The sequence below is a fragment of the Eubalaena glacialis genome, chromosome 2, assembly GCF_028564815.1.
Source record: "Eubalaena glacialis isolate mEubGla1 chromosome 2, mEubGla1.1.hap2.+ XY, whole genome shotgun sequence".
NCBI lineage: Eukaryota > Metazoa > Chordata > Mammalia > Artiodactyla > Balaenidae > Eubalaena > Eubalaena glacialis.
The window spans coordinates 64,233,470-64,245,764 of record NC_083717.1 but is presented as its reverse complement, the minus strand read 5'-3'; the positions used below and the strand labels follow the sequence as shown (position 1 = coordinate 64,245,764).

General features: G+C 41.6%; 1 protein-coding gene, 1 non-coding gene and 1 pseudogene across 2 annotated transcripts in view; 1 reads left to right on the top strand and 2 right to left on the bottom strand.

Annotated features, from left to right (window-relative positions):
- HEXA (hexosaminidase subunit alpha) overlaps positions 1-793 on the bottom strand; it is a 38,787-nt gene extending 37,994 nt beyond the window's left edge. Inside the window, exon 1 of the mRNA XM_061180103.1 lies at positions 506-793. Coding sequence (XP_061036086.1) covers positions 506-758 — 253 coding nt within the window. The 5' untranslated portion in view covers positions 759-793. The remainder of the gene's footprint in view (positions 1-505) is intronic.
- A 4,241-nt stretch (positions 794-5,034) lies between these two features.
- TRNAW-CCA (transfer RNA tryptophan (anticodon CCA)) lies at positions 5,035-5,107 on the top strand. The gene has a single exon. It is a non-coding gene; the product is annotated as a tRNA-Trp (tRNA).
- A 4,987-nt stretch (positions 5,108-10,094) lies between these two features.
- LOC133084611 (NADH dehydrogenase (ubiquinone) complex I, assembly factor 6-like) lies at positions 10,095-11,410 on the bottom strand (annotated as a pseudogene).
- Positions 11,411-12,295: the final 885 nt, after the last annotated feature.

The following is a 12,295-nucleotide window of genomic DNA, read 5'->3' as shown; positions in this document are numbered from 1 at the left end:
CTCACAGTTTAAACATTTACCTAATATGTTATGTGTCAGATACTTTTATGTAATTTTGCATATCTCTCTTGTCTTACCAATTTTGAGTGTCAGCTCTGGTCTCCTCTCCCCAACCCTGGTCACAGCCTCACTAGGACCCTGGACACCTGAACACAGTCAGATGTCTACTGGCACCGTATTTTCAGTAATTTGCTATCCTGAATGAACTGTAGTCCTAAAGCAGACATTTTTGGTGAAATACATAGCCCGAGGGCAGGATTCCGGATAAGCCCTGGCCGCAGGAGTCAGCTCGGTGAAGAAGTGAATGGAGGTGGGGGACTAATCCTTGGGGAGGCTGAGAGGACAGCTGGAGAAAAAGGGCAGGTGGAAGTGGAGGCTAGAGGACTGGGATAGACTAGAGGGTTGGTCAACAGCCAAAGGAAGGGCGTTTCAGGAGGTTTGGGGGAGTTGTCCCAAGGCAGGCCCTCTCGGAGCCCGGGAACGAGACGGGGCAGGTCCGACTCACCCATGGGTTGGGGAAAGTGGAAGGACACGGAACCGAAGAGCAGGTCACGGTAGCGTTGGAAGGCCTCGTCGAGGACGGAGCAGCCCACCTGCGCGGCCGAACTGACGTGGTATTGGAATTGGAAGCTGTGCGGGAAGATGGTGTAGCGCCGCTCGGAGGTTTGGATGTACTGGGGCCATGGCCACAGGGCCGTCGCCCGCCCAGCGAACGCTGCCGCCAGCAGCAGAGAAAACCAGAGCGTGGAGCCTACCATGGCCCGCCGCTCTCCTCTCGCCCAGCGGGCCGGGCCACGTGACACCCTGGTCAGGTGAGCCGCCCCCGCGTGACAACCGGCGCGTCACGTGACCGGAGGCAGCTCTTCAGCAGCGACCCAGGAGGACCGATTCCCCGTCGCTCCAGTCCCGGCGTGAGCCCGGAGATCCTGTGGCGTGCAGTGGATGGTGCGGGGCATCGGCGATGGTTCAGGTGCAGGCGGTTCACGGGCCTGGTGGAGCAGTAGCTAAATGCACCACCGCAGGTGCCAGGCCTGCGATCACAGAACTATAAGCGCACCAGAGGGTAGAAGCCCCACGTGGGGAGGCCGAGTGGGCGAGCTAGAAAGGAAAGTTTCCCGAATCGTGAACACGGAATAAGAGATCGCGAGGCCTGCTGGGAGGTAAAGGACGTCCCAGGCCCAGGGAACTTAAGAAACAGAAAAATGGAGGCTTAAAAGCACAGCTCCTTTTGATGCTGTGGGTCAGAAAGGGGCTGGAATTAGGTAGTAAGAATGGCTCAGCTAGAGAGGGCATCATAAGATCACAAAAATGGGATATACTTACGACTGGGGAATAAACGTGTACTTTCACAGCAAGCTTGAGGCGTCCCATTTCCAGCCTCTGGTGTAGGCTCTTCCTTTAATGGTTGATAATCTCCTAGTAACCGCCTCCAAATCCTCTCCTCGCAGACAAAACTCCGCGAACAGGTAGGTCCTGTACTTACTGCAAGCAGTAAGACATTGCTTGAACTTTGGGTGCAAGCTGGAGAATACCCAGAGATAAGACAGGTCTTACACCCAGAGAGAAGTTCCGCAGGGGTTTACGTAGGAAGTCCGAGAGTCAGGACTTAATTTTGTGGGCAATTGAAAATCAGCCCAAAGATTTGCATTTTAGAAATCTCATGTTGAATAGTCGGATGGATAAGAAACCAGTTAGGGAGGGCTTTTTTTTTTTTTTTTTAATTGGAGGTGGAAGATAATAAGACCTTGAACTATAGCAGTGGGAAAGGAAGAGAGCTGTAGATCCAGGAAATAGTGGATCTGCTCAGAAGCAGAGGGGTTAATACACGAGAGGCTTGAGGGCAGATCAGTGAGAACACAGTTATTTACTGAGTCAGGGACCCTGTCTTCCTTGCTCACCACTGTATTATCAGAGCACAGTACCAGGAGAGAGAAGTAATTTACATAGAAGAGTCACAAAATGAAGGAACTGGACCCAAATAAGGAGACTGTAAAAATTACTAATGAAAATACTTAGAGATTATTGTTGAGAGAATATTCCAAACATATTATTCCAGTTATCCTCTCTGACAGTATATCAATCAGAAAAGTAATGAACAACCATTAAAAGTTAAAAAAAATCATCATAATACAAGTAAATGTTCAGAGCCTAGCATAGAAATAGTAGCAAAAATTAAAATTAACAGTTATTTAACATTATAAACTCTTTAGATTTGTATATACACAACATTGCCATCAATTTTGACAGTAGATGAATAACAAAAATAATGACACAGATAATATATGGTATATAATATCTGGTTGTTTTCTCTATTTTTCTGTTTACTAAAGACAACTTGTTAAATGAATAAAACATGATTTAATTTCCATATCTATAGCATCTAATAAAATTACATATCAGAAAAAGAATTCACTGTCAGACAATGTGTCCAGATTTTTGGTTCATAAAGTAGAGTCATCAGTGTAGAAGGAGAGAGGAGGGAATGACTAATTTTGCCTGGGGAAGTCTTTCAAAGAGGAAGTGGCTTGAGCTGGCTTCCAGAACATGAGTTGGCAGGGAAGGGGAGCATGGGCAAAGCATAGAGGTGTGGAAGAAGATGGCATATTGAGCATAGGGTTTTTGGGGATAGCAAGGCGAAAATGTGCCGTGATTATCTCACTTCTACCATATTCCCTTCTCCTTGGAATGCCTTTCCCACCTCCCATTCCCACCACTTACTTGAAGGTCTAAAGTTATATTTTACCACCCTGTAAATCTCTGACTTCTCACACCTGGGTAAGATCCCATAGCCCTCTGAGCTTATCTCCATCAGAGCACTTACCTCAATATTGTAATTGCCTGTCCATTTGTCTGTATCCCTTAAGTAAAAGTTCCTTAAGGGCAGGTTCTGTGTTCACTGTTGTATTCCTAGCCCTGGGCACAGTGTCTGGCACATAGTAGATTCTTAATAAAGACTTGTTAAATAAGTGAAAGGCCCAGAATATCTCTTCTCCTATTTAGCATCTACTTATCCTTCAGGTCTTAGCCTAGACCAGACCAACAAGTATGTAGTGAATGGAGTACCAGTGTGCTGAGACAGTGACCACACCCTCCCCTCAATCCTTGGGGTGGCCAGGCAGAGCCTGGGGTAGCTAGACATCCTGGTCAGTCATCTCCAGCCAAGAACAATCACCTGTGTGTGCTCTGATGTGAGAAACTTTGGGAAGCACTTAGACATCTCCTCTAGGATGTTTCTTTATGGCACCCTCATTGTAGCCTCTTTACTTGTCTATGTTTTCCACAGACCACATGCTGAATGAGTGGTATCTTTTCCACAGTTGTATCTTTACTACCTGAGCCAGGAATCTGCACATAGTAAGTGTTCAGCAAGTATTTGTTGAATGAATGCATGAATGAGGAAGCATTTGTATTAAATTTTGAAAGACAGAATTTCATTGTGTAGAGGAAAGAGCAATCCATGGAGAAGGACTGCAGTCTAGAAGGAAAACTCCATGTAACTTGTTCACTTTATGATCCCCAGGTTCTGGAACAGCACCTGGCACATCATAGTCATTTAATGGATATTTTTGAATGAATAGAATGAAATGGCAAACGAACCTAGGCAGAGATCTCTGAAGAATCTGTGTGATACCAGGGATGTGAGCAATTCTGTTTTACTAGAACCAATAGTGCATAAAGAGAAATACGGATAAAAATGATTTTAGAAAAAGTAAGTTGAAGCTGGGTAATGAAGTAAGGAAAGGAAATTATTGATCAAGGTACTGTGTACTAGATACATGTTATCTTCTTTATCTCTCATAACAACTGTGTGAAATTGAGTATCATCTACATTTTACAGATGAGGAAGCAGGCTCTGACAATTAAAATAACTTGACCAAGGCCCCATGGATAGTTGTCAGAACCAGTATTTGGACCCAGGCCTTCCATGCCAAAATCTATTGCTTTTACATCTATTGTACTTCCTGGAAAGCTAGGCTGAAGATTGTATTGGGATTTTACTCTTGAGTCTATGGGAAGCTAGCGAAATTTCTTTAGCTGAAAAGTGACAAGACCAGAGCTGAAATTTGCTAAGATTAATCTGTTAACTTATATAGGAGGAATCAAATGGGGAAAGCCGTGTGCAGGTAGATTGGGGCTGAGGCTGAGGTTGAGGCTGAGGCTGAGCCTATTGGCTCGGAGCTCTCTAAAACAACCTGACCATTCTCACATGCTATGGGGCTCAGGAAATGCAGACCCCAATTCACCTGAGATCGATGGCTTCATTTTTCCTCTTCCACATTGGCTAGCCAGACCAGTGAGACTTAAGCGTTGTTTAATTTGTCAAAGTTTACAGAAGTGGAGATGGCCCAAATTATCTATGCTCCCTGACTCTCCTTAGACCCATCCCAATTCGCATGGAGCCATCCCTACCTCTGCTGTACCCTGTTACCTCCAGCTCCTCCCATGCTGTTTCCAGAATTACAGAATGCTATCCGATTTACCACTACTAAACATGTACAGCATTCCTTGGGGATACTAAAAATATTTCTGTGTCCAGTTTGTCTTTGTTTTGAGCCTTATCCCCTCTTCTCTCCTATTTAGTCATATAACTATTCTAGTTATCTTTTCAGGCTTACTCCCTAATTCTTTTTTTTTTTTTTTGGTTGCGCCGGGTCTTAGTTGCAGCAGGCAGGCTCCTTAGTTGCAGCTTGTGGACTCCTTAGTTGTGGCATGCAAACTCTTAGTTGTGGCATGCATGTGGGATCTAGTTCCCTGACTAGGGATCGAATCCAGACCCCCTCCTTTGAGAGTGTGGAGTCTTAACCACTGCGCCACCAGGGTAGCCCCTCCCTAACTAATTCTTAACAACTTTCCCTAACTCTAGACATACATTTCTTGCTATAACTAGCCTCGTCCTATATCTATCCAATCCTAGCCTACACATAGACTTTAAAAAAAAAAAATTGCCTGGATATTTACACAGGTGGTTTTCTATGGTCAGAAAATTAGAAAAACTAAAGCCCTGAGGGAACTTTCAGTAGATCTGATGGGACTTCCCTGGTGGTCCAGTGGTTAAGACTCCGTGCTTCCAATGCAGGGGGCTCAGGTTCAATCCCTGGTCAGGGAACTAAGATCCTGCATACCACGCAGCATGGCCAAAAAATTTTTAAAAACAAAACAGATCTGAGCAAAAGGAGTGACAGTGGGAAAGAGGGATATGGGTTAAATGCAGTAATGTTTCAGATACAAAATGACAGAACTCAGCAACTAACTGGGTGAAGTAGGGATGGGGACAAGGGAAAAAGGAGAGAAAAAGGTGTACCAGTCTGGTTTCCCGAGGGAATCATGGTGCCATTAACTGAATACAAAAGGAAGAGCCAGTTTTGGAAAAAAGATAATGAGCTCTGAGACATGCTGCTTTGGAGGAGACGGAAGGACAGCAGAGTTGGAATGTCCAGCAGGGCCAAGGAAATACAGGCTGGGAGCTCAAAAGAGCTCTGGGCATCATCTGCTCAAAGATGACAGTTGAGATCATATGAAATAGTCAAGGGAAAAAGGAAGGAAGGCTAAAAATTAGGGAGAAAGAGGACTTTGGTGAGAGAAAGTTTGTGAGGGACAAAAGGAGCACAGAGGAGGGATGGCAGCTAGTAGAGTAGGCTGAGCTCAGAGATGTAGATGAGGATAAAGGGCTTACCAGATAATTTGACTTGCCTCTTATCTTTAAATACAGGTCTGTCATAAGAAGCCCTCACACTGTCACAATATGTTGATTTTATCTCCATGACATGCCTTTTGCTTGCAAGGAATAGGGACTCATGTTATTTCAGGGAAAAGGAGGTCTACTGAAGTGATATACGTAACAACCCAAAAAAGCAGAAAACCAAACTTCAGAAAGAGCAGAAATCAAGGGCCTGACTACTCTCATGACTTTTCTGTTCCTCTCTGAATATCTGCTCCTCTGGTCAGTTTTCCTCTTTGCTTGTCAGTTACTTGAACTTCCTTATAATATCTATTCCCTCATGACTTGACATTCATTGCACAAGACCCAAAATTTTCCATGACTTTCTAGCCCCAGGGTCTTCTTATTCTCCTATCTATGCCTCTGGAGACCCCACTATCTTCCAAAGCTCTGTGCAAATCAAGATTCTATTATTTTGGGCCGCGCCATCAGGCATACGGGTTCTTAGTTCCCCGACCAGTGATCAAACCCGGGAACCTGGGGCCCCGGCAGTGAGAGAGCTGAATTCTAACCAATGGACCACCAGGGAATTCCCAAATCAAGATTCTCTTGATCTCCCCAGAAGAACAGAAGAATAGTGCGCATGTTCCATAATTTAACCAATTCCCTATGATGCACATTTAGGTTGCTTCCAAGTTTTCTCAGTTGTAAACAATGCTACAGTGACCCTTGTAGAGGTTACTGGTTGCCATGCCAACATCTGTATTCATCATTTCTCACCAAGAATACTTGGCTTTTCATTTGGAAATTTCATCCATCAGTTTGGTAGCTTGGATGAGACTGAGATAGCCCCAGGCCCTCCCTGGTTTAAGCCACGTAATCAGGGCTACTTTCCCCACCCCCTCACTATAAACACCTGGAAACATGGGATAAGATTTTACATTCCCAACAATAATGTGTAAAAATGCCCATTTCATTACTCTCTTCCAACATTAGTATTTATCTTTTCATTGCTACTGTTGATGCCTTGAAATTAATTTCTTAGAAGATGTATCTAATAAAATTGACAGATAAGCTCTAGTAAGATAGAAACAGGATACATGACTTCCACATCATTATAGAAAAAGAAGCTGGATCATTCTGGAAAAATAATAGGGACAGGAGGAAGTAACATGAATATATAATTAACCAAAAATACAAAGAATAAGAGGGTAGAAATAAGCCCAATCTATCTAAACTATCACCCTATGTGTAAATAGGTTAGATCACCCCATTAAAAGATGAAGACTCTCAAATTGAGCAAAGAACAGTCTAAATATTGTTGATAAGAGACATTTTAAATGAAACCAAAATGATGACACTAAAAGAATGGTCAGAGATGTACCAGAAAATGCAAACAAAAAGAGAGCAAGGAAGGCATTTATTAACATGTGAAAAAGCCCAAGACACACAGAAGTTAAATGGAACAAAGAAGAATATTTTTAATGATAAAAGGTACAATTCACAAAGAAGATAGACATCATAAACGATTAGACACCTAACAAATATATATAAAGCAAAAACCAGAAGAAATATAAGGGAAAAGAAAAAATTATAATCATAGTGAGACATTTAACATTTCTCTGAGAATATTTTATCAAGTGCAGAGAGAATAAGAATAGGAACATTTTGAATGATATCATTAATAACTTAATTATAATAGGTTTAGAATCTTATATCCCTCACAAATACATTTAAAATTTTGTGTCTCATACGTTGTTATTAAATGTCCACAGGACATTTAGAAAAACTGGCAAAAAGGTAAACATTACTTTTTTGAATTCTTATAGGACATGTTCTTTGACCATAATATATCAAAATTAAGGGGGAGAAAAAAAAATCTAAACATGTAGATATACTTTTAAAATTCTAAATAATTCTTGGGCCAACTATAAAAACAAATACTCCTAGAAGTATATCAGAAGAATAATATATCCTGTCCAAACATATTTTATTACAGGAATGCAAAACTAGTTAAACAATATGAAATGTATTAAGGCAATGTTTATGTTAAATAGATTAAAAAAGAAAGACCATATTCTAGAGGTTCAGAAGGAATTTGATACAGCTCTTCTAAATTAAAAATCTTGATGAAATAGAAATAGAATGAAACTTTTTTAACATGAAAATGAATGTACATATGAAACGAAAAGCAATAGAGTTCATTCCACTAAAGTCAAGAGTAAGATAAGGATGCCCACTATCCTTAATAAAACTGTCCAATCAGTGCAATAAGACACATTTTGTAGAGGAAAAGACAGAATTATCATTATTTGCAGATGATATGATGTTTACTTAGAAAATTCAAGAGAATTATCCAAAGAAGCTATTAGAATGAAAATAATTCAGTCAAGTGTCCTGATAAAAGATAAATACATAGAAAAAGATAGCTTATTTTTATGTTAGCAATAAGAAATTAGGAAATAAAATGGAAATTTTTGATTCACAAAAGCAAGTGGGTTGGGCTTCCCTGGTGGCGCAGTGGTTAAGAATCCGCCTGCCAATGCAGGGGACATGGTTTTGAGCCCTGGTCCGGGAAGATCCCACATGCTGCGGAGCAACTAAGCCCGTGCGCCACAACTACTGAGCCTACACTCTAGAGCCCGCGAGCCACAACTACGACTAGAGACCGTGCTCCGCAGCAAGAGAAGCCACTGCAATGGGAAGCCCACGCACCGCAACGAAGAGTGGCCCCCGCTCACCGCAACTAGAGAGAGCCTGTGTGCAGCAACGAAGACCCAACACAGCCAAAAAATAAATAAATAAATTTACTCAAAAAAAATCAAACAAGTGAGTTAATGTATGTAAAGCACGTAGCACAGTTCCTAGTAGATAAGGTTATATAAATAAGCTATAACAATAAAATATTGATTTTATAGATTCCTAGAGGTGAAATTACCAAGACAAAAGATACATTTTTAAGATTCTTGATTTAAAAAAAGATTCTTGATATATGTATCTAATTTTTTTAACTCTTTATTAAAGTATAACATAAATATAGAACTCTGGTAATCAGTACCCAGATCAAGAAATAGAACATCTCCAGCACCCCAAAAGTCCCTTGCATGTCCCCTCCTAGTCCTTAGTCATTTTCCTCCCAAGGGTATTTCTGACTTCTGACAACACTGATTTGCCAGTTTTGCCCTTCATTTGAGTGGAATCATACATATATACTCTTTTGTGTCTGGCTTCTTTTGCTCAGCATTACATTTATGAGATTTATCCATATTTCATGTGCTTGTAGATTACTCATATTGCTGTATAGTATTTCCTTGTATGAATGTACCACAATTTTCCATTCTTCTGCTGCTGGGCAATTGGGTAGTTCCCAGTTTGGGGCTATTATAAAAAGTGTTGCTGGGAGCACTATACATGTCTTTTGGTGGACATAAGGACGCTTTCCTTTTGCATACCTACGTACATTGAAAAGGGCATGTGTTTATTCAGCTCCAGCAGATACTGCGAAGTAGTTTTTCAATGTGATTCTACCAATACACACTACCAAAAGAAGCGTATGAGTGTTACAGTTGCTCCACATACTTGCCAATACTTTTTCATTAGAGCCATTCTGATGGAAGTGTAGTGATATTGCATTGTGGTTTTAATTTGCATTTCCCTGATGACTAATGAAATTGAGCACCTTTTTATATGTTTATTGCCCATTTTGATGTCTCGCAAAGCATTAATTAAGGACTTTGCTCATTTTCCTAGTAGGTTGTTTTCTTTCCTATTGATTTGTAAGAGTTCTTAATATATTCCTGCTACAAGCCCTTTGTTAGATATAAACGTTGCAATATCTTACCCCACTCTGTGGATTGTCTTTTTACTCTCTCAATGGTATCTTCCGGTGAACAGAAGTTCTTAATTTCAGCATAATTCAATTTATCAAAATTTTCCTTTGTGGTTAATGCTTTTTCATGTCCTGTTTAAATAAGGCTTTGATAGCTAGCCTTCCTTCCTTCCTTCCTTCCTTCCTTCCTTTCTTGGCTCTGTTGGGTCTTAGTTGTGGCATGTGGACTCTTCGTTGCAGCGCATGGGCTTCTCTCTAGTTGTGGCATGTGGGTTTTCTCTCTCTGGTTGTGGTGCACAGGCTCCAGAGCACGTGGGCTCTGTAGTTTGTGGCACGTGGGCTCTCTCGTTGAGGCATCGGGGCTCAGTAGTTGTGGCGCGCAGGCTTAGTTGCCCTGCAACATGGGGGATCTTAGTTCCCCGACCAGGGATCTAACCCACGTCCCCTGCATTGGAAGGTGGATTCTTTACCACTGGACCACCAGGGAAGTCCCTTGTGTCCTGTTTAAAAAAAGAAAAAATCTTGGTCTACTTCAAGGTCACAAAGATGTTACATTACGTTTTTTCTAACCGAAATTGCTTTTTTTTTCAGTACCATAAAATTATTTTAATATCTTTTTCTCTATGACTGAGTATACAAAGATAATGGAAGTAATGTATTTTTCTGCTATCAAGATGGGTAGAATATATCAAAATCCACCTATTGAATTTTCTTTAAATAGTCCTCCAAAGCATCCTGAAGAAAGGCAGGAAGTTTTCACTTTCACTTTGTGGAAGGACCTAGCATGCTTTAAGTACAAATATGCCTGGCTAGTAATGACGTATATTATGTCTCTCACATTTTTATCATTGGTTCTTCTGTAGAAAATCCTCTTGTGAAACACCATGTGTTGTATTTGTCAAACACACAAATATCTGAGGGAAGGAACACCATTCTTCGGCCACTATGATAGGACATTGCTCTTACGTATATGACAATTCCTTGTGCTTTTCCAGTGTGACTTGTGGCATGATCTGCACCAAGATCCTGTATACCCAGTACTTCTAGTCTTAAATAAGGAAGAGAGCTCTGTGTGTTTTCTGCATAACTGTACAGTTTCTGTGTATTATGATATGCTGTGTCATCCAAACTTTTTTCTCCTTCATCAGTGATTTTTCGAAGCCATTTTTTGGTCAGATTATGTCTTTTGACAGCAGCTTCCCATCCACTTTTTCTTCTCAGTCCCTCATGTGGGGGCCTGGCTTTCCATCTTACTGGGGCTCTGTGAAGTCAATCTGGGGCCCAGAAACAGGGCCTGCTCTGCTGGTGTGCAGACCTGCCGTAGTTCAATAGCCACAGGCTGATGGGGCGGATTATCACAGTATATATAGTCCACAGTTTTTTTTTCAAAACTGCATTCACATCAGTCCAATTGTTTTCTCAGAGGCCGAGTCTTTATCAGCCTGAGCCAGTTCCACATCGAAGGCCCTCAATGCAAGAGCAGAGCTTTGGGATTCTGCAGGGAGCAGCAGGGAACATAAATAGCCATCATGATATTGTTTCTGCAGCAGCTCCACATAGTATCATTCTGTGCTCAAAGCACTCGGTCCACTGTCCATGGCCATGCTTCCCCTGGGGCACCACCGGCCTGGAAGCGGAGGTGGTGGCACAGACTGGCGACCCCAAATTGCTTTTTAAAGTAGGTGAATCACAATATACACAGCCATAAGATGTGAATAAATGCTTGTTTTGTCATATGCATCCCAGGCCCTAGCAAGTTCCAAGCTGGCCTGAACATCTGCCTTTTTGGTAGTGCTGAAATAGGCCTTGAAATAGGCCTGGGAGTTGAATGGTGCCTGACCTATTCCTTTAATAGCTAGAGGGTTGCATTATTTGCCAAATCAGACACTGTTCGCAAAATGACCTCCTTACATCGGTATCATCTCTTTGGTAATGTGCTTGTTTAGTGCTGCTACTAGAGGGGTGAGGGGTGACGCATCCTTTCCATTAACACAAGTATTTCATCTGTCTCACGGTGGCCTGTGCCAAGGCCATGCTCGAGCAATCTTGGAAAGACAGTTAAAACATAATAATAATAGATAGTATTTAGCAAGCATGTATTAATTGCTCACCATTGATAGTATATTTATCAATAATATCAATATACATCAATAATAATATTGATTGTGCTGTTATGAAGGCACTGTGCTAAGAGCGTTATGTGTGTTATCTCATTTCATCTTCACATTAATTCTATGAGACAGGAATGATTATTATCCCAGTTTTAGAAATGAGGGAACTGAAGTTCAGTGAGGTTAAGGAAATTTCCCAAAGGAACTTGGCCAGTAAGTGTCGGAACTAAGTAAGTGCTTAACCAGGATGGAAACACAGGCCTGTCTATTCACAGCCTATGCTAGCTCTCTAGCCATACACGTGTATCTAACAGACATGCTGTACAAGTCAGTTTGATGCAGCTGCAAAAGTCTTTCTTATAATCATGCCAGTAGGGCTAGAGTATCCCAGCAATTAAAACTTCACAATATAATTGCATAGCATGGCATAAAAGACTCTTTGTGATCTAGCCCTTACCTCTATATGCAACCCTCAACCCTCATCTTTGATTTTGCACGCAGTAGAACCACCCTGCTTCTAGTGCCCTGAGAACTTCATGGTGTTCATGGCTTTCTGCCTTGAGACATACTATTCTCTTTGTTTCACATTCCCTTCCACTTGTTTATTTGTCAAATTCCTTTAAAATCCAGCTAAGACATTGTCTTTTCCAGTAAACCTTCCCTAATTTCCCTCTGACAGTGCTAAACGTTCTGTTC